General features: G+C 30.9%; 4 protein-coding genes and 1 long non-coding RNA gene across 7 annotated transcripts; 1 reads left to right on the forward strand and 4 right to left on the reverse strand.

Moving 5' to 3' along the window:
- Positions 1–538: 538 nt before the first annotated feature.
- LOC108742919 (nuclear transcription factor Y subunit beta) lies at positions 539–893 on the reverse strand (the record flags this gene model as incomplete). Its single annotated transcript, XM_025979681.1, has 2 exons — positions 539–661; positions 714–893. Coding segments are annotated over 2 exons (303 nt in total), but the record flags the coding sequence as incomplete, so codon positions are not given.
- A 711-nt stretch (positions 894–1,604) lies between these two features.
- Positions 1,605–7,978, reverse strand: LOC108742914 (twinfilin). Of its 2 annotated transcripts, none has more exons than XM_018478278.1 (8): positions 7,696–7,978; positions 7,548–7,625; positions 7,382–7,493; positions 7,165–7,327; positions 3,148–3,385; positions 2,584–2,727; positions 2,345–2,463; positions 1,605–2,266 (listed from the first exon to the last, which is right to left on the reverse strand). In XM_018478278.1, the coding sequence occupies exons 1-8, from the start codon at positions 7,718–7,720 to the stop codon at positions 2,117–2,119; spliced, it is 1,029 nt and encodes a 342-aa protein (XP_018333780.1). In that variant the 5' UTR covers positions 7,721–7,978; the 3' UTR covers positions 1,605–2,116. The 2 variants fall into 2 exon arrangements, with proteins under 2 accessions (XP_018333780.1, XP_018333779.1); XM_018478277.2 differs by lacking the exons at positions 7,165–7,327; positions 7,382–7,493; positions 7,548–7,625; positions 7,696–7,978 and adding exons at positions 4,247–4,409; positions 4,464–4,575; positions 4,630–4,707; positions 4,778–5,140.
- A 28-nt stretch (positions 7,979–8,006) lies between these two features.
- On the reverse strand, positions 8,007–10,296 carry LOC112906068 (twinfilin-like; the record flags this gene model as incomplete). The annotated part of the gene is made up of 5 exons (XM_025979683.1): positions 8,007–8,180; positions 8,301–8,444; positions 8,865–9,102; positions 9,964–10,126; positions 10,181–10,296. Coding segments are annotated over 5 exons (798 nt in total), but the record flags the coding sequence as incomplete, so codon positions are not given.
- Positions 10,297–13,912: 3,616 nt separating this feature from the next.
- Positions 13,913–21,379, forward strand: LOC108742916. The gene is made up of 4 exons (XM_018478280.1): positions 13,913–14,050; positions 14,662–14,809; positions 18,791–18,999; positions 21,184–21,379. Exons 1-4 carry the CDS (start codon positions 14,006–14,008, stop codon positions 21,316–21,318), a joined length of 537 nt encoding a protein of 178 aa, XP_018333782.1. The 5' UTR covers positions 13,913–14,005; the 3' UTR covers positions 21,319–21,379.
- A 164-nt stretch (positions 21,380–21,543) lies between these two features.
- Positions 21,544–24,419, reverse strand: LOC108742920. Of its 2 annotated transcripts, none has more exons than XR_003232154.1 (6): positions 24,379–24,419; positions 24,235–24,320; positions 22,770–22,946; positions 22,462–22,543; positions 21,886–22,004; positions 21,544–21,723 (listed from the first exon to the last, which is right to left on the reverse strand). It is a non-coding gene; the product is annotated as an uncharacterized LOC108742920 (long non-coding RNA). The 2 variants fall into 2 exon arrangements; XR_003232153.1 differs by having other exon boundaries at positions 22,462–22,622.
- Positions 24,420–24,713: the final 294 nt, after the last annotated feature.

Below are 24,713 nucleotides of genomic sequence, written 5' to 3' on the forward strand. Positions count from 1 at the left end.
ATTTTAATTTTAACTCAACCATACAGCTTATGCGATATTGATAGGACACTAGGGATACTATGTATATATTTAAACAAAGAAATGTTTAAAGTCTTTATTCATTTACAATAATGATGGGTACTTGGAACAATTTTCCTTAACGTTATTACAGTGTTAAAAAAATATTCTTTTGCTACTTTTTTGGCAAGAAATAAAGCTCATATTTACGAAGCAAAAGCTACACTTGAGCAAAACATATGCCGCCGTCCACTGTGTGAAAGAACTGTGTATATGCATTTACGTAACAGACAAAACACCAATATCTATAAAAGACAATAAGTTGTAGAAAAATACATTTTTTTGCTAAGTTATCCAGGATATTCCTATTTGAAACAACACATAATAAATACAAAATAAGTTACATTTTCGATTTAATATACACATATTTTCTTATGCAATGGCTAATCTATTTAAAAATTTACCTTGAGCAAAATTAACTTTAATTATTGGTCTGATTTTGACATGAAAATTTTTTATGCATGCTTTTTTAATTAGCAAACTAAATAACATGGATATAATAAAAAAGTGGGCAAATAAGCAGAACTGTAAGAATAATAGCGGTTATAAAGCTTATAAATTCTGATACGCACTCCTGAACACACTCTCTAGCATCTTTTGCTATCTAAAATAAACATATGTTAAATTAAAAGTAAATTGTTACTTGTCTGCTTTACTTTTCCTGATTCTGGAATAGCTCTCTTCATTATTTTGGCAACATTCGCAATTGGTAGAAATCTATCTTGTTCACGTAAAGGTGCACCAGATTTATCCCCTGCATCCCGACTAGAATCGTCGGTATTTTCAGCAGCTAAATGGTCAGATTCGTCTAGAATAACATAAACATTCAACAATAATTAATTATACTATAAAATTTTTAACTAGCCTCAACCTTATTAATTAACATTCGTTGCATTTTTGCTTATTAGCATTTTGTAAAAGGAATTACCGCAAAAATATTAAGCTGTAAGAAATACTTTTTCCAATGAAAATAGTTCAAAAAATAATTGAAAACCCAAAAATAACGGNAACTTTAATTATTGGTCTGATTTTGACATGAAAATTTTTTATGCATGCTTTTTTAATTAGCAAACTAAATAACATGGATATAATAAAAAAGTGGGCAAATAAGCAGAACTGTAAGAATAATAGCAGTAAAGCAACATGAATTACTAAAAAAAATATAAAAACATTTATATACGCAAGTGTTGTTACTAAAATATTCATTAACAGTGTAACATCTTACCGCTCAGTATGCGTGTATAAGACTGGTTGTAATTTTCTGAATGCAACGGAAACGCGAATGCGGAAGTAAAGGAAAGGGAAGCGCGAGCTATTTAAACGGTTGGGCTTGAAGAGACAAAGAAAATGGGATAAAGATAAAAATCTTGGTTTTCAACAGCACGACGCATTATTATTCAACATTTTACGATTAGTTGTAAAATTATTATTCGGCTTGTTAGCGACGTTAGATGTTACACATTGTTGGCGACTGCTGTAAGACTCGTATTTATTAATTATTGTCACATTCAAATAATGCCTCTGGAATACAGTACAAGGTAAAGCGGTTTTTTTTTGGTTCACAAATTTAATTAATCAAATAACAATAATTATTATCCACTTATACTTTTGATGAAGCTTTACACGTGTTTTTAATTTCTTATCCTTATAAAATTCTGATGGCTCTTTAATACTTGATATTCCAAGTAAATTACTATAGTAATGATAAAAAAATGTATCACTTTATTTAAAATTAAGCAACGTTTTAATTCTAAATTTGATGTTTATTTACAATATTTATAGGTATAATCAATTAATTGATAATTTTTTTTTCTGTACTTGCAACGTTAAATGTTACTCTTTGAGGTTTCAAATTGAGGGCAAAAAACGTTGCCGCATTTGAAATAAAATAATGTATTTTATAAGTGATTTTTTTCCACTAGCATCTTTCTTTGTGAAGAAATGTATGCGTACTAATATATGGCAAGGCCAACGAAACATGAAAAACTTTGAAATGAAAATTAGTATAGGCGACTGCTGTATGAACAGAAAAAAATGTTTGCAAAATCCGTTTGTATGTTTACTTATCTTGCGTTCTAGTCATTCGTTTTGGACCTCTTCCAGGTGGCCCTTTTGGTTTCGCAAATTGTGGTCGATGCAGATTTTTCGTTGGATGTATTTCTTCATATAAAAATGATTCTGTAAGTTCTGAACCAGAATCTATCTCTAACTGTAATGAAATGAATATTACTAATTTTAAATCTATAACTTAAATTAGCGTCATTTAGATTTAGCGACTACATTTTACCTTTTTGTTAATATCTAGTCCTAATTGTGTAATAACATCGATGAGTGGATTCTTGCAACTGGAATATAACATCCTTTCTTTTATAGAACAACTATATCCAGGCATAGAATAAATGAACACTAAAAAATGAGTTACAAACGCCATAAATTTATATAAAAACATTTTAAGGAGAAATATATTTAAATCACATTACTAAGAGATGTCAAAATTTTTTAGCATTATGAACTTATAGAAATTACCTATACTTTCCATGTAGTCCCCCTCATGAGTATGCATGAACCTGTAGAGATGATATCTTGCCGATTTTTCAGGAACTTTTGACGGTAGTTTTTCTATGGGTACGTTTTCAGCCGTTGCAAGATTAATCTTTTCATTTTCTATATCTACAATTTGCTTTAATGAATATTCATAAGGTAATTTGTACCTTCACAACCACTTTTCTTGTAGTATTTTTACTTGAAAAAGTTCGACTTCTTGAACACGAATATTTTGCGAATATCGTGAGTGGTAATGTGATATCAAATGAAATCATAATCTACATAAAATCCATTTTATATTTACTATTTTCCACATATTTTTCGCTAGACCGTTAATTAACCCAGATTGGAAATGTAAAACTTTCAAAATTTTAGTATTTTGAGAACTATTTATTCCGCCGGCCATTTAGTTTTTGAGAACAGAACAATATAGAGTTTACTTAATTACACAGGGTGTTTCGAATATGTTATCTATAAAATTCTTTAAATTTATAGCTGATTTCTGTAAGCCAGTGAAAAATGTAAACAAAGTAAACTATGCAATACCTATTTCAAATTGTAGATAGTCGTAAGAGCCCCGTTTCATATCAATAATAGCTTGCTGTGCAGGTTCTGTAACTGGAAAAGCCACACCACCTAAGGTTTGGTGCTTACTATTAATACTAATATCCGTATGTACTTCTGTTCTTTTTACTTCATTCAGTTCTTCTTCTCTCATTGATAGCGGAGCTGGTGCGGCTAAGACTTTTTTGTATTTTTTGTATCCATCCAAAGTAATTTCACTCTGTAAATGTATATTAATTCACTATAGTGTTTCGCTTTTTAAATGCCAGGGGTTTTCAACAGGTGATATTATTTAAGATTTCAGAAATTTAAAATGTTCTAAAAATTACTTACAGTAAGTAAAAACTAAATGAAATATCTGAAGTTAAAAGAATGGTGTAAATATTCGTATTCAAGTAAAAACTACACTAATTCATCCAAATGCTGTAACTAAAACTGAACTATTCTATTTCACTTTGTTTCAGAGTTATTAATAATTTTTGAAAGTGCTGCAAATGACATTATCTTTTTATCTGAAAAGAGAATTTACAAAATAGAGGGTACTCCATTTATTTAAACAATTTTTGTAACTTTGCCTTTAACAAAGTTATATCGCAATTACATTTTGGTGTGCATTCTTTATTTATTTTACGAATTAAAAAATCCATAGCGACTAATTTGCTGGATTATTAAAATATTTTGGTATATACAGTCATATTTTGAGATTTTTAGTAATGATTTTCATAAAAATTACATTGTCTTTGCATCTTAGTCTCATTTATGTATTTTTCAATTGATCATTTTGCTGATGAGTGTACACAGAAATGATGTAAATATACTTTTTTATCTTTATCTCAATCATAATGCACACATACATTATGAAAGGATATCTACAGGAAGTTAATAATATTTGCAGACTTATCAGCAATTCAATGACACTACACAAGCTATTATCTATTCTATTCCATCTATTTAACTTAATGTAGATATGCGTATTTAACACTGCACTTTGCAGTTTTTATATTATAAAGTCAATTATATGGGAACTTTAATAATTATATGATGTTAACCTTTATTGTATATATTACGATTATTACATTACCTTTATTGTACCATGTATTTCTTCTTTAATTTGAGAAGATCCAAATTCCTGTTTAAGAGTTGCTTTAGTGGAGGCATACAGCATTTTTTGCCTTACAGTGGCAGTGTCAGGAGACCAACTAATAAACAGCCATTCATAGCCAGAATCATTTTTCGTATCCAATCTTTAAAAACTACATTAATATGGAAAAATACAGTATGATAATTCTTTGACTAACCTGTACAATATATAGCAGGGTTGATTTTCCTCTATTAATGGAAGTACATACTTATCATAGTCTTTTTCCCAATTGTGTTTAATGGCATGGTGTGATGATAAAACAAGTTGTTCTACAAACAATTAATAAAATATAGTAAACTATTAGATCCCATACAAACTTTTACCATTTTCTATAGAAACCTTAAATACCCTGACTTTTCCGTCTTTGCATTTCACAAAAAACTTTTTCAAAGCATCATTGGCTAAAACAATATTTTTTTAATGAAAATAGTTTTAAACAAATAATGCAAATTCAAAAAATATATTACATACCATGTATTCCGGTTTGGTGAGACATTATTAATTAAAATAGAAAACTTGCCTAATCTAAAATTAAACACCTTAAATTACAAAAATAATACAAACAGCACGTAAGCAGCTTGTCCAGACTACACTTTTTAACAACATTAAAACTCAAATTTGCAGTGCACGGTCTCCGCCCACACTTCAGAGCGATATAACTTGTTCTATTTTTTTATTTATTTAATGCTGTTTTTTGTGTTGCTAAAGAATACACTAATTCATCTAATACAATCAATTTCACAAAATTTACAAAAAATTCATATTAAAAGATCTACAAAAACTGTTCGGAAGTAAACATATAATAAACTGTAACATTTATATTTTACAGCATTTTATTCATTTCTAATTTGTAACACTGTTGCCTTCTGAGTTTTTTTGAGACGAGATATTATTTATGAGTAAAATCTACAAAAGTAGAAGCATACATTTCTACTAATTTTGAAAAATTTTGGGATTTAAAAATGAAAATTTTGGTAAATTATGATAATTATGCAGTAAACTTTAAGCATTCCTATTTCATGTTAGATAAGAAATTTAGTCCAAATGTAATCCATTACTAAATTTGGCAATAACGGTCTCTTATACTTGACGTTTGTCCATAGACGTTTGTCTTTGACGTTTGTGATCTTTGAAAATTTGTTTGACGTTTATTGTTTTTTAAATTTCAATATTGTAAAAATGTTTAGAAGTTCCAAAGAGGCATTTATAAAGCAGTTAAAGTTAAAAGAAGATCTAAAAATTACATAAACAGTTTGAATAATGTATGTTTTTCATTCGTAATTTTTTGGTTAAGGTGATAAATCTGATATTGATTTTTGAACTTAATTGAATTAATTTCAGACACCAAAATGATGGAAAATGGTAAAATGACTTTTATTACCCAAGAATTATCTGCCGTAATGTTTCAGAAACTTTACGAACAGAAACGTAGTAACAGATTCTGTGATATAACACTGCTTGTGAATAACAAAATCATTAAGGCTCATCGAAATGTATTGGCCTGTAGCTCTCCATATTTTGACTCAATTTTAAAACATCATAAAATTATAAAAGAACAGTTAACTATCAATTGTATTGATAGCAATACATTTGATGTGATTATTAATTACATGTATACCGGTCAAATTACAATAGAACCATCGATAATAGAAGAACTTTTAAGATTGGCAGATGCATTTTTAATAACAAAAGTAATTGAATATTGTATAGAATACCTAGGCACTAATTTGAATGTAGAGAATTGTTTATTTACATACAGCTTAACACAAAGGTTTAGGCTTAAACACTTAGGAAATTTAGTGGAAAGTTGGATTATTAATCATTTAAATGAAATATGTGAGAGGAAGGAAGTTCTAAATTTAAATTTGATAGAATTGCAGGAATTTCTTAAAAATAAGGTAAGCAGACAGAAACTTTGCTAATTAAAATTGAATGAATGTATGATCTACAGGCAGGGCTGTGCAAATACCATTATTAATTATTTAACATTAGATTTATTTTTCAAAGATTTTTCTTAATTGAAGGTGTTCAACATAAGTTGGTCAAAAGGTATTATTGTTGCTTCTGAATGGGTTTTAGTAAACACAATAAAAAGAGAAAAAGATTATTACAAACTGTTGCGTTGTCTAAATTGGACCAATACAAGTCATGATATTGTATTTAAGCACTTTGAATGTTGTCATTTGTATTCAGCTAGTGAATTGTGTTTGTTCTTTTTCTTGCAATGCCTTTTTGAGAATAATATGTTGTTGACTAATTTTAAACAGAAATATGAAGAGCTTCAATCAAAATGTAATCAGGTAAAAAGCCACACTGATATATGTATACTATTAGAATATATCAATGTTAATTTTTTGTTTACAGTTTCTAAAGCAAGAAAATGAAGGCTGCCAAAGCGGAGATCACAGTGGATTGGACAGCAAGAATACAGAAAAAGAGAACAATATTTTGCAACCTCTAGTCATAAAACCAAAAACTAAAAATAGAAAACGAATGCTCCTTAAAAAATTGATGTTTTGTAGTTTAAAACCAAGTTTAAGGATGTTGCTGCTTAAGCAGAAGAAAATTGCAGTGGAAGATTTTTTATCGGGAGACAGTGATGGTATGGTATATTTTTAAAATTTAATTATGAGTTATCCAGTTAGCTTGTGTACTTTCTATTTCCTTACCTTTCTACTAAAACTTCAAAAAGNACTACACAAGCTATTATCTATTCTATTCCATCTATTTAACTTAATGTAGATATGCGTATTTAACACTGCACTTTGCAGTTTTTATATTATAAAGTCAATTATATGGGAACTTTAATAATTATATGATGTTAACCTTTATTGTATATATTACGATTATTACATTACCTTTATTGTACCATGTATTTCTTCTTTAATTTGAGAAGATCCAAATTCCTGTTTAAGAGTTGCTTTAGTGGAGGCATACAGCATTTTTTGCCTTACAGTGGCAGTGTCAGGAGACCAACTAATAAACAGCCATTCATAGCCAGAATCATTTTTCGTATCCAATCTTTAAAAACTACATTAATATGGAAAAATACAGTATGATAATTCTTTGACTAACCTGTACAATATATAGCAGGGTTGATTTTCCTCTATTAATGGAAGTACATACTTATCATAGTCTTTTTCCCAATTGTGTTTAATGGCATGGTGTGATGATAAAACAAGTTGTTCTACAAACAATTAATAAAATATAGTAAACTATTAGATCCCATACAAACTTTTACCATTTTCTATAGAAACCTTAAATACCCTGACTTTTCCGTCTTTGCATTTCACAAAAAACTTTTTCAAAGCATCATTGGCTAAAACAATATTTTTTTAATGAAAATAGTTTTAAACAAATAATGCAAATTCAAAAAATATATTACATACCATGTATTCCGGTTTGGTGAGACATTATTAATTAAAATAGAAAACTTGCCTAATCTAAAATTAAACACCTTAAATTACAAAAATAATACAAACAGCACGTAAGCAGCTTGTCCAGACTACACTTTTTAACAACATTAAAACTCAAATTTGCAGTGCACGGTCTCCGCCCACACTTCAGAGCGATATAACTTGTTCTATTTTTTTATTTATTTAATGCTGTTTTTTGTGTTGCTAAAGAATACACTAATTCATCTAATACAATCAATTTCACAAAATTTACAAAAAATTCTGTAATGAAATGAATATTACTAATTTTAAATCTATAACTTAAATTAGCGTCATTTAGATTTAGCGACTACATTTTACCTTTTTGTTAATATCTAGTCCTAATTGTGTAATAACATCGATGAGTGGATTCTTGCAACTGGAATATAACATCCTTTCTTTTATAGAACAACTATATCCAGGCATAGAATAAATGAACACTAAAAAATGAGTTACAAACGCCATAAATTTATATAAAAACATTTTAAGGAGAAATATATTTAAATCACATTACTAAGAGATGTCAAAATTTTTTAGCATTATGAACTTATAGAAATTACCTATACTTTCCATGTAGTCCCCCTCATGAGTATGCATGAACCTGTAGAGATGATATCTTGCCGATTTTTCAGGAACTTTTGACGGTAGTTTTTCTATGGGTACGTTTTCAGCCGTTGCAAGATTAATCTTTTCATTTTCTATATCTACAATTTGCTTTAATGAATATTCATAAGGTAATTTGTACCTTCACAACCACTTTTCTTGTAGTATTTTTACTTGAAAAAGTTCGACTTCTTGAACACGAATATTTTGCGAATATCGTGAGTGGTAATGTGATATCAAATGAAATCATAATCTACATAAAATCCATTTTATATTTACTATTTTCCACATATTTTTCGCTAGACCGTTAATTAACCCAGATTGGAAATGTAAAACTTTCAAAATTTTAGTATTTTGAGAACTATTTATTCCGCCGGCCATTTAGTTTTTGAGAACAGAACAATATAGAGTTTACTTAATTACACAGGGTGTTTCGAATATGTTATCTATAAAATTCTTTAAATTTATAGCTGATTTCTGTAAGCCAGTGAAAAATGTAAACAAAGTAAACTATGCAATACCTATTTCAAATTGTAGATAGTCGTAAGAGCCCCGTTTCATATCAATAATAGCTTGCTGTGCAGGTTCTGTAACTGGAAAAGCCACACCACCTAAGGTTTGGTGCTTACTATTAATACTAATATCCGTATGTACTTCTGTTCTTTTTACTTCATTCAGTTCTTCTTCTCTCATTGATAGCGGAGCTGGTGCGGCTAAGACTTTTTTGTATTTTTTGTATCCATCCAAAGTAATTTCACTCTGTAAATGTATATTAATTCACTATAGTGTTTCGCTTTTTAAATGCCAGGGGTTTTCAACAGGTGATATTATTTAAGATTTCAGAAATTTAAAATGTTCTAAAAATTACTTACAGTAAGTAAAAACTAAATGAAATATCTGAAGTTAAAAGAATGGTGTAAATATTCGTATTCAAGTAAAAACTACACTAATTCATCCAAATGCTGTAACTAAAACTGAACTATTCTATTTCACTTTGTTTCAGAGTTATTAATAATTTTTGAAAGTGCTGCAAATGACATTATCTTTTTATCTGAAAAGAGAATTTACAAAATAGAGGGTACTCCATTTATTTAAACAATTTTTGTAACTTTGCCTTTAACAAAGTTATATCGCAATTACATTTTGGTGTGCATTCTTTATTTATTTTACGAATTAAAAAATCCATAGCGACTAATTTGCTGGATTATTAAAATATTTTGGTATATACAGTCATATTTTGAGATTTTTAGTAATGATTTTCATAAAAATTACATTGTCTTTGCATCTTAGTCTCATTTATGTATTTTTCAATTGATCATTTTGCTGATGAGTGTACACAGAAATGATGTAAATATACTTTTTTATCTTTATCTCAATCATAATGCACACATACATTATGAAAGGATATCTACAGGAAGTTAATAATATTTGCAGACTTATCAGCAATTCAATGACACTACACAAGCTATTATCTATTCTATTCCATCTATTTAACTTAATGTAGATATGCGTATTTAACACTGCACTTTGCAGTTTTTATATTATAAAGTCAATTATATGGGAACTTTAATAATTATATGATGTTAACCTTTATTGTATATATTACGATTATTACATTACCTTTATTGTACCATGTATTTCTTCTTTAATTTGAGAAGATCCAAATTCCTGTTTAAGAGTTGCTTTAGTGGAGGCATACAGCATTTTTTGCCTTACAGTGGCAGTGTCAGGAGACCAACTAATAAACAGCCATTCATAGCCAGAATCATTTTTCGTATCCAATCTTTAAAAACTACATTAATATGGAAAAATACAGTATGATAATTCTTTGACTAACCTGTACAATATATAGCAGGGTTGATTTTCCTCTATTAATGGAAGTACATACTTATCATAGTCTTTTTCCCAATTGTGTTTAATGGCATGGTGTGATGATAAAACAAGTTGTTCTACAAACAATTAATAAAATATAGTAAACTATTAGATCCCATACAAACTTTNTATCAAGTTTATATGTATATAAATGGAAAAATAACATAAATAACGTTTGTTAATTGTCAAAACTACAAAAATTGTCATAAATTAAGTAATTACAAAGTGTTTTTGTTGTAACTATTTTTTAACTAATTGCGATCTTCACATAACTATAAACATATTCTCCAGGGGAAGCTGCTGAAGAGAAAATTGGGATTAAATGTCCAATGTGCAACAATATTTTGCATGATTCCGCACTTCTTGAACAACATCTAGCATTGAGTCATGTCAAGGAAGTTACATACAAGTGTAGTCACTGTTCGTTTATTTGCCAGTTTCATGGAGATTACACGAACCATATGAAAAGTCATTTCTCAGGCCCTCCGTTTAAATGCGATTTATGTGAGTTATGCTTGTTTTCATTTGTATTTGCTTTACTTATGTTATGATTTAATTACTTATTGTTTTTAGTGTCTTTATTTTTTCTGAGTTATTAAATAAACATTTTAAATTTTTAAGTGTTTTATTTTTTTTCGCATGAATTTTACTTTTAAGTGTTCTTAGTATATTATTTTTAAAAATTATATTAATTTAGTGTTTGCACTTTTAATCATACCAACATTTTAATCAGTTTTTATCGCTAATTTGTAAAATACATATAAAAGGAACTTATTTTAAGGCAGTTAAATATACAATGCAATGTTATCACTGTAGCCTCAGTAACGTTCGCGGCAGCCAAGGTGGATACTGAAAGTGTCGCTACTTTCTTATGTGAGAAAGTACTAAAACGGTAAAAATTAAATGCGCTCCAGCTGAAGATGACGGCCTCCGCCACTCTTGAGTGCCGTCACTGCCTTTCCCTATTTATGCCACAGTTGTTAAAATATATTGATCTACATAGATATTTAATATTTTAAAAGCAATTCGAAGGTAGTGTTTGTAGATAATGTAAAGAACATGAGGTGTGCTCACGAGCAGTTTTGAGAAATCAGCTAATCATGTTCGCCCCCCTTTATCAGTAGTTTTTGAGTTATAGATACATTTTTTTTTTTTCATTTAATAGTTAATAATGCTGCCAAGTACACAACGAAAAACAAGAAGTCAAACTTTTTCGCGCAAAAATTTCGTGAAAATGCATACATGTATTCTTATGGAGCGCATTTTAATTAGCTGTGTAACCAATCGTCCCGCGCTCTTTTTTAATGAACGGACTTTATTGAAACCTTTAATTTAATGATCTGCGACTTACGCAAACTACTTCCGAATTGTTGTTAAATATGTGTATAGAAAAAGATAACTCTTGGTAAATTTTATAAGTTTTCTTATTTTATTTTTATTTAAGTACTAATGTTGCAGTAAACTATGAATTAAACTTAGAATAAATATATGGCAAAAAAGTTACAAGATAAAAAGGTACATTAACGATTCCGATTCGTATTTAATATTATTGCTTTGTGCATAAAATTTTCAAAGTTTAAGTATGGGCAGTATATTGCCATCTAGTGGCCACTTGCTTCTAATAACTTAAAGTAAATGTTCTTATTAAAATTTAATTGTTTATGATCGAAAACGCACCTGATAGTTTCAATAAATTACCGATCAAGAACTAATTGTTCTGTTATTAATTTAATTTAAAATACGTGCCTTTTACGTGTATAAGTTTCAATTGGTGAGACCCTTGTCTAATATAAAATACTTCAGTTGGCAGCTGAGGTCAGTAGATGGCGATAAGTTGCCACAACTAGGTATTTAAAAAGTTTTATACAGCGGTGGCGAGTTATTAACCAAACTTAGGAATATTCCATTGCACGCAATTATCAAAAGACGGTATCATTTTTTGAAAAATACGACGTGGCATACGAAAATTCCTATTAATACCTTTAGCCTTCTTTTCATATAAATAATAAAGTAATACAATTCCAATTAATGAAGTTTGAAGCTTCTAATGAGTGTTACACCTTGTTCAAAAGATTTTGAGAGTTCAATTAGTTTAGGACAATTTTTAAATAGACGTGGTTGAACGAATATATTCCACACGTTTACCAAATCATATGCATTTTTGCTCATGCGACATAAAAAGAAAAAATTCTATATCCGGTGAAGATGTTTCCTTACCTGTATAGTGGTATAATATATAGCACCGTGTGAAGAAGCAAGATAGAGTACAACGATTTTTTTACATGCTTTTAATATTATTCCACCTAATAATATTATTATTGTTTGTATTATTTATTGCAGGGAAATTTTGTACAATTTTATTTCAAACTATTTTTTTACATGCCTTAATAAAGGCTCTACTTTTTAACAGCCCCTTCACACATTTGTGGACAAATTATGTGGTAAATCATGTGTCAGGATGGGCAATAAATTGTTGCAGTTCATATATTTTTTATACTGTGTAAAAATCGACGGCATTCATAAAAAAATTAATTTTTATCGCAATTTGACATCATTATTATTATTAATCCAAAAATATAGTTAACGGCTTCAACATTTCTAAATATTATANCTTCGCATTTCCCTAAAACTAGAACAACCCACATCCTTAACTATTTGCGAACAGTAATCTAACCTAGGTCTACCTCTACCCCTCCTGACTCCTGCTTCTGCCTCTATGTCTCTGACTAGACCTTCATGCCTGAGAAGGTCTCCTACCAACCTATCTCGCCTATTTTTTATTGACTTCCATAGAGTCCTCTGTTCTCCTATTCTTTCTAATACCTCTTCATTTTTAACCTTTTTTACCCACGTTTCGAAGGCTTCTTACCTCTTCTTTTCCGCCGCGCCCACTGTCCATGTTTCGCACCCGTACAACGCCACGTTCCAAACATACACCTTTAACAACCTTTTTCTTACTCTTATAATAATTATTAACGAGATAGCCATTATCTTGACGTTCTAATATGGCTGACTTTTTTGATCTGAACTTACTTACACATTATGATTTGGAGATATTTTAATCTAAATATGTAAAAACGGTTTCCAATTTGACGGTAGATCAAAATCGAAGGTTACTAGGCATTTTACTAGGTCATAAAGGATAAATATTTGATGATTGAATAATGTCGATGCATTACATTTAATACGCTGCGATCTGGGCTGGTTAAGGGTTTGTTACGCGAGTTCTAAGCCTGAGTTTGTTTGTTGTACGTCGTTAGTTTAATTGGTGGAAATTCCTGAAGAAGACATTTGATTACCAATATGGCGACCTTCAAAATTTCAACCCCGAATCAATCTTGTTTTCACTACAAATGAATCGCGAAGTTATAGAGTGAACGATTTAGATATTTTAAAAGGGACCTTAACGAAACAACATGTCTAATGTTTTCAATACGTCTAAGATGCTTGTCTAAGTTTTTGTAATAAAAAGCTCTTGCATTAATAAATTTCAGCAGACGCATATCGTTGTTCCTATCCACATTGTAAGTTTTCATCGTCTAAGAAAAATCAACTGTTGACTCATGCCAAGACTCATAATGGCGTAAGACCGCACTCGTGTAATGTATGCGGACGGGGGTTTATGGAAAAGTCCCATCTTGTTCGTCACGAAAGGATACATCTCGAAGAGAAACCCTTTAAATGTTCTAACTGTGATTACGCCAGTTCCAGAAGAGATAAATTGAAAGAACACTTTACGAGACACCATGGAGAAAACGCGTCTGCTAAAGTTCCTTACAAAGCACGGCCTATGAGAAATAACAGTACTTGTTCCAATACAAAATCTAAACAGACCGTAAGTTTTTATTTTATTTTACTATTACTAGTTTTTCCCTCCTATCCAGTCACTGTGAGCACGAAATTGTTAACATCATTGTTTCGAGTGGTCGAAATTCACTTTTGTGAAAAATCACTTTCTTTGTGTTAAAAATTGTTTGAAAAATGAAATTGTTTGTAAATAGATATGCAACACATCGTACAATTCAGCATAAGAAATTGCTGATACTAATTACGTAATACTAGAAAATACCACAAATGGCGCGGTAAACGCAATCTGTAGTAGGTACGATGCTACATTTTAGGATTACGTATGTGTTCTGTCAGAGCTGTCTGCGACGTGCTGATGAGATCCAAAAAGATCGAAATCGCGATCCGCGTCTGGCAGTTTCGACAGAATACAGACCACTTCGAATTATTTTATACGTAATACTACTTTGCCTTGTGCTAACAGCACTCATAATTTCTTTTATATATAATATTATGGGTGTCCCAAACGTATGGCGATATGGCACATATTTATTTTAAAGACAGTCTTAGAAAAACATGTTTCAGATAAAGATTTTAGTTTAAATCCTTGCCACATTTGGTTTTGTGTGCTCATATTTCATAAATTGTTGCTGCTTTTAGTCTGCTCCAGAACCCACATCGAGTGCAAATTCTTCAACGCTTAATTTTACTCCCACAACAACCACTTTAGCACCGAATATTACTCAACCTATTGGGACCGATTTGCAGGAGCTAATGATGCAACATCAAAATCATCCAGTTACTTCAGGTAGTTAATTGCTTTTAATTCTGTAGTTTCAAATTTCAACTTTTATTCTAAGAGTAAGACGTAAGCAATTGTGGCTGGGTTTCAATGATAATAATCTATTAGGTGTACTAGAATATTTTGAAAATTACAAGCGTTATGGAAGTGTGACTTTTGACCATCTAGATGCTTCCACCAATATTTTATTACTAAATAATCATGGTAGATATAAGGTCAGTTTTGGCAAAAAGGAAAACCGAAGATGACCACTAGCGGCTCCAAAATTTGGAAAAGTTTTGTTAGATTCAGCGTGGAAACTGAGTGGAAACGTCAAAATCCAGTGTAATTAGCATGGAAATTACGATTTTATGTCATTCACTTAGTAGGGATTTGAATAATTATTAGCTTCAAGAAATTTTAATTTTGAATTTTCTTTAAGTTTTCGAATACTTTAAAGCAGGATATAAGGTATTATGGGATCAAAGTTACTAAGTGCCCAATAGTGCGGTACCTAGAAATGTGGAATATCCCTTTTGGTTTGAGAGATATTTCATCAAAGTTTTGGATTTTCATTAACTCGAAGTATTTCAGTTATAATTAGATCTATTAAAATAAAAACGTTTCGTCTTTGCCGGACCCCCTTCAATTTTAAAATTTTAAGCGATAAAAGCACAGGGCCGTATTGAGGAAAATTAAACCACGAATGATGATGGTTTTATTGTTATGTAATTAGTCAGGTCGCCTTGCTAAATTCTTTTCGTTAAAAAGTAAAAATTCTAGGACCGTAGTTAAAAATTTATAGTTGGTGGTGATCCCACAAAACATAGACGAAACGTGACATTGAAACACTGATGGCAGTGGTTCATTCAGTTAAAATGTTCCCTGAGTTTCTCCATTATTTCTGTAATTTCCTGTTCATTTACTTTGGCAGAGGTAGTAAGGGAAAAATCTGTTTCTAATTATTAAAAACTTCCAAAATTGCTGTTGTCTATTTCTACATATTTCAAGTTTATATGCATATAGGTGGTTAATAGCATAAATAATGTTTATTTTGTACTGGTGGGAGTGATTACAACTAAAGAGTGGGCTGAAGGGATCTAAAATTTAAGAAAGTGTGCTTACAAAATACGAAAATGATCAAAAGTACAAAAGTTATCTTAAAATAAGTAATGACATTGAAAAACTGAAATGGCAGTGGTTCATAAAAATGAAAAATCTGCAATGAGAATGTAATTTTTATCAATCTCTTTTCAATAGGATTAATTATAACTGAAATATTTCTAGATAAAAAAACGTCAATTTCTTTTTAATTTCATTTCCAAGTACCTTAATAATAGGTACTTTATTAGGCAATCTTGCTCCTATTTAACTGCCCATTCTCTTAAATTTTAGGAGATACCTATGGTGAACATTTGAATCAGCACATACATAATGTTATAGCTTATTATGCTACCTTTTCTTTTTTAGGCGAGTCTTCTTTTGATCAAATATCAAAGTTAATAGCACATCGATCAAAACATTGCGAAGAAACAACGTTTCAGTGTGATGTGTGCTCATACAAAACCAAGCTAAAACAGAACTACTTGAATCACTTAAAAACGCACGCCGTTGAAAAAAATCACAAATGCGAAATTTGTAACAAAGCTTTCAAATTTAAGCACAATCTGGACAGTCATTTACAATCCCATTTTACGGACAAACTGCTAACATGTGAATCATGCGGATTTCAAACAAAATTTTTGAGTCACATGATCGCCCATAAACGAATTCATGCAGGTAACTTAACTAATTTAATACTTATTCTTCATCATCATCATCATAAGGTCGTCAGTCCTAAGACTGGTTAGACACGTACCTCCACTCTTTCCTATCCTGAGCTAAACTTCGCATTTCCCTAAAACTAGAACAACCCACATCCTTAACTATTTGCGAACAGTAATCTAATCTAGNATACAAAATGCAAATACTTTTTTGATTTGTTATTTCGAATGTAAAATACAAAATAGATTTCCCTTTTTTATTTTAAGTGCTAAATGCAAAATACGTATTTTCAAATAAAAACTCTTTTGTAGTAGATGCCTATGTAATTTTTTACATTTCGTATAAATTTTATTTAAGAAAACCTTCCAGGCATTATATATTAGAGTTTTTCTAGACAGTGGTGTTTGCACTATATCACCAGCTGTGTGAGAAGTGATTGAGATATAGTTTTTCTATCTTTGTGTTATAGATTCTTCAGTTCAGTAACAAATAATTCTTCTATGCGCTTCCTTATTTACCTTTGTCACCTGTTTTATTGGAAAAAAGACGCTGATGCCAAAATAGTTTGTTTAGCGTGAACGATCAGAACCAAAATAGGGTTCCAAATAATTTTATTGATGTAAAGTCAACATCAATAATTTAAATCAAAATATTTATAATCCCATTCTGTTTCCGATCTTTTACACATTGTAATAAGAGAAAAAAATGGAATCCATAATTTCTTTAGCTTTGGATTCAACTAATAAGTGAAGTTTTTCGAATTGTTTTCTGAAAATTTTGGATTATACGCATTTATTAGCGCATCACAATAAATATATATTCTTTTGCGGGCTGTTTTGCCGAAATTCGAAGAGTTTCGTAGTTCCTTGCTAAAGGTATGATAAGTGGTGATTTGGCAGGTGTTCATATTAATTTGGAATTTCAAAATTCAATGGACCATGACATTGAACCCGGAAATCAATATCGATCCAATATTTTAGATTATCCATTTCTAAAGAAAGAATTCATTTAAAGAATTTTCTCTCTTTCCCTTTTTAAGCTTCTAATACCTTCACTGGCCAATGTGAGAAACTTTCATTCATCATTTTATATAATGTTTGATCGGTGATACTAGTAATTTACAAATGGAAAATACGTTTGGAAAAGTATTTTAAATAAAATACCAAATGCGTTTCTCAAAAAAGTATTTAAATACAAGATAAAAATAAGTAACTGCATGTACAGTGTAAACTCTTTATAACGTCACTCGATTTAAGACAAACTCATTAAAACGTCCAAATTGCTTGACTTTGGTTGGTTTACATTGTTTTCTGTACAATATTACACTCTATATAGCGTCACGTTCACTCTATTTAACGACAACAATGCGACATTATAGATCATTAAGCAGTACTTTCTAAGTTGCCGAAATAGATAAGAACTGCAGCTGTGTATGTTGTTAAAGAAGACGATCCTGTCCCTCCACCAAGCATCAAACAAGCACTTGATGCAGCGAAACTATTAAAAAAAAATACTTTTTATGTAATCAAATTGATCCAGCAGTATCTCAAGATATGAGTAAGATACGTAACCAAATACATTAAAATATTGGAGCAGCAAAAAACATCAGACGAAGATAACAGACTATACGCAATATATGAATAATAATGTTCGTGTGCAAAATGTGTACTATATTGGTAAATGCATGTTATTATAGAATACTAAAATAATATCTTTTATATCTCTCCATTTAACGACCACTCTTTATAACGCCGTAAAATGTTCAGTCCCTTAAGTGTCGTTATATAGAGTTTACACTGTATTTCAAATAAATCACATCTCTGGATTTGGATTATTTTGAGTATGGGATATACTGTCTAATTAAATCTGATTCTTCAGATTTTGTGGAAAATCATTTTCATTTTCGGACACTTCAATATTCTCATTGTCGAAACTAGCATGAACAAAATGGAACTTTTGTCGACTATCATGCTGTTACCCCATAAAGTACATCTCACACCACCATGGGCTATCGCTTCAGTTGCTTCGAAATTTCGCCCAACCACAATTGCTTACCATTCTACTGTCAAAAATTACTTTAGAACTTTACGATAACATTACCCATGAAAATTTAACGATCATAAATTTGTATAACTGGAAATCTACAAATAATTTCCCAACAAAATGTTTTATGTACATATGTATGTGTTTCAGCGAATACAAATAGTACATCAACCCTGAACACTAATTATCCTCATTTCTCAGACCCCACCGACTATCACCACCACACGCACACACACAATATACAACACCAAATTCTCTCTTCGAGTCATAACCAAAGGGTGGCGCAGCACCAAAATAACTCTGTTAATCATCACATGTTGCCGCGACCTAATCATCCAACTGCCACTTCGACCGCGGCAGCCGTCGCTGCAGCGATGATGCTTGATCCTAGATTTCATCATAACTCGGGGGTGAGTTGTTGTAAAATTGATGTCTGTGTCGCTTTTTTTGTTAATTTATTATTTATTTTATTTGCGATCGTCATCAAAAGGTCTTCAGCCCAAAATATATGAAATCCTATGACATTGTTAGTTGTTAGTTACTTAATGGTGGATTAATATGCAATATTAATTTGAAATCATTTTTTCGATTTTTTATTTACCCACTACAAACTACCTCAAATTAAAGGAGGGAAAAATTGTTGCTGTTGTCACACCCCCGCCGCAAGCTTTTTCTAGATTTATTCGTAAAACTAAAATGATCTTCACTGTTTGTGAAATTTCACCTAAAAGTTCTTTCACCATTTTTATTCTTTTCTGTACGATTCTAATTAAAATTTTTGACGCATGAGAAATTAAACTAATTGTTCTAAAATTCTGGCATCTATGCAATGGCGAATAGTATACTTTCTCCAATATCATTGGCAATATCATTTTGAATTCCTTATTACCTACTAATACTAACTTTTTTAAATGATACGTCATGATATACGACTTTTGTTTCGAGTTATTTGAATTACCCTCAATATTTTCCTACAACTAAATTGTAATTTGCCTTAATTAAGTTACTATTTACATTTACTAATTTATCATGAATACTTTGTTCATAATAATCAATAATGTTTCTGAAGAATATTTAAAAATGTTTTAAAATGTGTATTGGTGGATGGTAGCTAGCGGTTTTCAAGTTTGCGATCATATTTTCGATTATATTTCCCTTTTCATCTTGAGGAAGTTACAGAATGAAAAAGTGTTTCACATTGCCTTTACCCGGAGGATTATAAACTGAACGTGTTAGTAACCATATACCTAAAAAGAGAGGCGCGGATAGGTGCGAGACATTTAGAACAATTAGCTTACAGCCCATTTCAATTTGTTAGAATTGTGACCTTGAAGAAATCTGCGCGAAGATAGAAAGAACACACACCAGGTGTGAGCAAGACAGAAATAGTTGGAACAAGCTTGAACGAGCAGAGCTCTCGATGGGCGGTCTTAGGAGATCGGCTAGAAGTGTACAGTACTAGACGAAAATGTTTAGCAATTTCTTAAAATAAAAATGTATATAAATTAACAATAGAAAACAAAGCAAAAGTTTTATAGGTGTGTAGAGCTTTAAGTTAATTCACTTGTTATTATTTTTGGCTAAATACGCTTTTAAATAAAGCATAGTCGAGGCAGTTTAAATAATTTTGCAAATGGTACTGTACATTTTTGTCTAGTTCTCGCTCGATGATCGGTGGGGAAATGAGCTCCGCAGACAAATATGATTGAATTTGGAATTATGCTACGGCGCATCCTAATAAAGGGAAAGGGCATATCTCCAACTTCTTGAAACGAACAGTAACTTACTATGCGTCAAAAATCTTAACTAAAATCCTACAGAGAAGGATGGAAAAAAAGGGCGGTAGAACTATTAGGAGAAGATCAATTTGGGTTTAGAAGAAATAGAGGAACGCGGGAGATCATTCTAGCTTTACGGGTAAAATTAGAGAAAATGATAGAGAATTTTTTTTTTTTATGTTTTCGTGGAAGAGGGGAAATCTTCAGAAGACACCCAGCCGTCCGTACGACTGGGTAGTGTCGGATTCCCGAGGAAGAAGTCCTCGGACCTACCGGATAGAGAAAGGAACGAGCACGTACATAGGATTTGTAGATTTAGAAAAAGTTTTTTGACAATGTTAAATGGGGTTACATGTTAAATATATCTACTTAAAAATGTAGGGATGATGACGATACCGTGGATAGAGAAGGTGAGAAATAAAGAGATATTAGAAAGAATAGGAGAACAGAGGACTCTATGGAAGTCAATAAGAAATAGACGAGATAAGTTAGTAGGACACCTTCTTAGGTATGAAGGTTTAGTTAAAGGCATATTAGAGGTAGAAATAGGAGTTAAGGGGAGTAGGGGTAAACCTAGATTAGATTACTATTCGCAAATAGTTAAGGATGTGGAATATTCTGGCTATAGGGAAATGCGAAGATTAGCTCAGGATAGGAAGGAGTGGAGGTGCGTGTCCAACCAGTGTTAGGACTGACGACCCTATGATAATGATTAACTTTACCTCTTTAAATAAAATATAAAAATTACTGATAAATTATTTCTGTCTGCCTAGAATTACTTTATGCCACCCACCAAATAAGAGAATATTTTTTCAGGTTCCCTATCCAACTTCAACCCCTGCGTCAATGGCTATGGCGGCCGCTGTTCAAAGCACGCAGCAAATTCAAGCGGCTTCTGGCCAACATTCGGAATATGCTCCTACGATTCAAAACTGCATGGCACTATTTTAATTTATTTCTTGAGGTGTTCGTAGTTTGTTGTTTTAACAACGGAGTACAGTCTCTATCTTGCAGCTTTAATATAATAGATACTTAATAATGAAACTGTATGCGTTATATTGATCTAATTTCTAAGGAACTAATACAAAAAAAGTTCGTAAACAATTTTTGATTTTATTTTACGTTCATTAATATAAATGTTGAATGTAATTCTTTTTAATGGTTATTAAAATGTGTGAAAATGAATTTTGTGACTTTCAATAAAACTATGAACACATTTAATAAATACTTGCGAAGTTCTAGTACCCATATATTTTCTGTTTCACTTTTTATCCGACTTAAGTACATATTGATTAATTAAAAATTAGAATTTACGATAATCCAACTATAAGATTCTTATGTTGTTGTTGTTACAAGCTGAAAAATTTAAAAATTGACGCAATTGTGGCAGTTGGACTTGCAAAGCACGTGATAACAATAATTAACAATTTTGAAATTCTAGAAATTTCTTCATACAATGTATGTAGTTTCAAAAAAGACTAGAGATAGGAATAAAAACTACATACATGAATTACTTACCTAATGTACTGTAAGAGCGTCATTTCGTCAAAAGTTATTAAAAAAGTCGTAAGAATAATACATTTCATTAAATTGAAAATAGTTTTCAAAAATAACCTTTAACATTTCTTAGAAATTTTCTGTAACAAATGACAGTAATGTAAATATTTCGAAAAAACAAATTAAAATGTATGAAATGTAAGTAAGAATAATACATTCCATTAAATTGAAAATAATTTTCAAATTAACCTTTAACATTTCTTAGAAAGTTTCTGTAATAAATGACAGTAATGTAAATATTTCGAAAAAACAAATTAAAATTCGATTATTTAAACTATTTAACAATATGCAGTAGAGTAATTTGGCTCATAGTCAAGTGGATTTTTACAATTGAAAAATTTGTAATTTGGAAATATTATATTTCCTATTTCGGGAAGGTTAATTAATTGGGTTTTTGTTGATTTTGATAGGTGCCTCATTTGCTCGTTTATGTACTAAATATATTAATTAGTCTTTGCACGCACAAGAAGTAAAACGTCTTCAGGATGAATTGTAGAAGAGTAACTTAACCTACAAAATTTGACAGACAATACATACACATCGTTCTAAAAACATCGTTCTCAAGAACATATATGTTCCATCAGTACAAGGATAAACATTTTCCAATTGAAGACACTTGCTGTAATTGAATAAGTAATTGATTTTCATTGTATATTTATATTGTAATGCCCTTTATTAGCAGTCGCCCCTTTTTAAATCTGTAAAGTTGGTAAAAGTGCAAAGGTGAAAGTACAAATATTGCATTTAAGTTCGGGTTTGTTTCCCAAGGAGCATCGTCATTCCAGTTTTTACCGAACTTTAAGTTAACCTCATAAATGTAAAGTAGGTACTGAGCTGTCACTTACAGCAGCGTAAATGTCTGCAGCCAATGCAAGTGAAGGCTTGGCTTGTGGATTTTTCTTTAACATGGCTTCGCCTCCATAGATTGATTTAAAAAAGCCACGTTGCTCCCCGTGCAGTTGTAGGTATTTGTATATCCGTTGTGTTACTGTCGTGCTATTTGCTTTTTTTACTGGATATACCTGTAACGGTTTAAGACTCACAGTTGATCACTTCATTGTAAAGTACTGACCCTTACAATATCTTACCCTGCTTTCACACAGACGGTTTTTTGCCGTGGCCGTGCACGGCAACCGTGCCGTGTATAATAGTAATACATTGGTTTATATGCAAGCGTTCACACAGCACGGTTTGCTGCCGTAGCCGTGCACGGCTGCCGTCGCAGCACGGCATGGGGACTGCAACGGCACGGCGCCGTGGCCGTGCACGGCAACAGTGAGACAAGCAAGTGTATAGAAGTATTCACACGTGCCGTGTGTTCACACGGCAAAAATTGTTTTCAGGATCGTTTTTCTCTCTGAATTGTGCAGTTAACAGAAGAAATTATATAGTGTGGCGGATAATAACACCGCTATATTTAATTTAAAACATATATTTGACTAAACATTATATTACACCCTTTTGTAAATATTTCTACTCGAATTCTTTTGTATCTGTCTTTCTATTATTATTATTATTCTCTGTGAAAATATTTGGAACAGTGTCTTTATCAAGGTAAAAATCTTACTCCAAGCATCGGTAGAGATTATATAATTAAGAAAAATTTACCTCCTTTCTTAATAATATATCATTGGGGAAGATAATACAAAGGATATATTGAATATGAGCATTTAAATTTTCTCGGATATTTTTGAAGAAACAAGGTTTTGTACAGATATATATTACAATCTTCTTTTATCTCTTATAAGCTAGACAGTGAAAACTTTAATAATTTGATTTCTTTTGGTATCAAAGCGTTACATAACAGAAAGGAAAACCTTTTTCTATTTCTGATAGATTGTTTTCTGATTGATACTCAATTTTTTTTTATTTCCCTCTTGATATTAAATAAAGCGTAATCATTGTCAATTAATTTTGATGACTATTACTAATTTTTAAATCATCTTGCAATTTTACGCATAATTCATCGAAACTCCTAATGGACATTCGAAAATAATTAAAAAATTTGGAGCTATCCTCTCGTAGCTCATGAAATAATGTTACAAATTCACCCATCAATTGTCTGTTTTCAAGTAGTGGATGAATCCAAAATCTTCTTGTTTTTTGTGTTTTTCTGCGATTATGCCATATCATTAGTAACAACATGCGTTTTTTTCTTTCGTCCATTTTGGTCATGTATCAAAACAAAACTAAACCGTGAAAAACCGTGTGCAGTGTGAACGCAAAGCAAAATGAAATTACGGCACGGCACGGCACGGTTGCCGTTAGAAAACCGTCTGTGTGAAAGCAGGGTTATTGTAAATTTCGTACGCCAAGGAATGTGATGGCCTCTCCTGTGGATGTTCTTGTAGATATTTTAGGATTTGCTCTTTATTTTCGCTTGGTAATAAATTTGCCTAAAAAGTAAATTCATTGTAATTGTATATTGAACATCAACAGAAATGATGTACTTACCAATTCTTTTTAGTTTTTCAAAAATTAGAATCTAAAATAAAAAAGTAAAATTTAGTAAAAACAAAAACCGTGTAAAACAACAAAAATAAATTTAAAAAATGTCAAATTAAAAAATGTTCTAGGCGTCTAGATTACGTTAGCAGTAGTCCTAGATGGCAGTATTGTAACTACCGGGTACAAAGCTACAAAGTACGTCTTACTAATTGGAATCTGAATGTACCGGGTACTCGACAGAATTAAAACGGACAACTTTAGTTAGTTTAATATAAATCCATTCCATAATCGCATAATTTTAACAAGCCATATAATTTCAACAGATATATATTTAATTAAGC

This window comes from Agrilus planipennis, unplaced genomic scaffold, assembly GCF_000699045.2.
Source record: "Agrilus planipennis isolate EAB-ADULT unplaced genomic scaffold, Apla_2.0 scaffold268, whole genome shotgun sequence".
Taxonomy (NCBI): Eukaryota; Metazoa; Arthropoda; class Insecta; order Coleoptera; family Buprestidae; genus Agrilus; species Agrilus planipennis.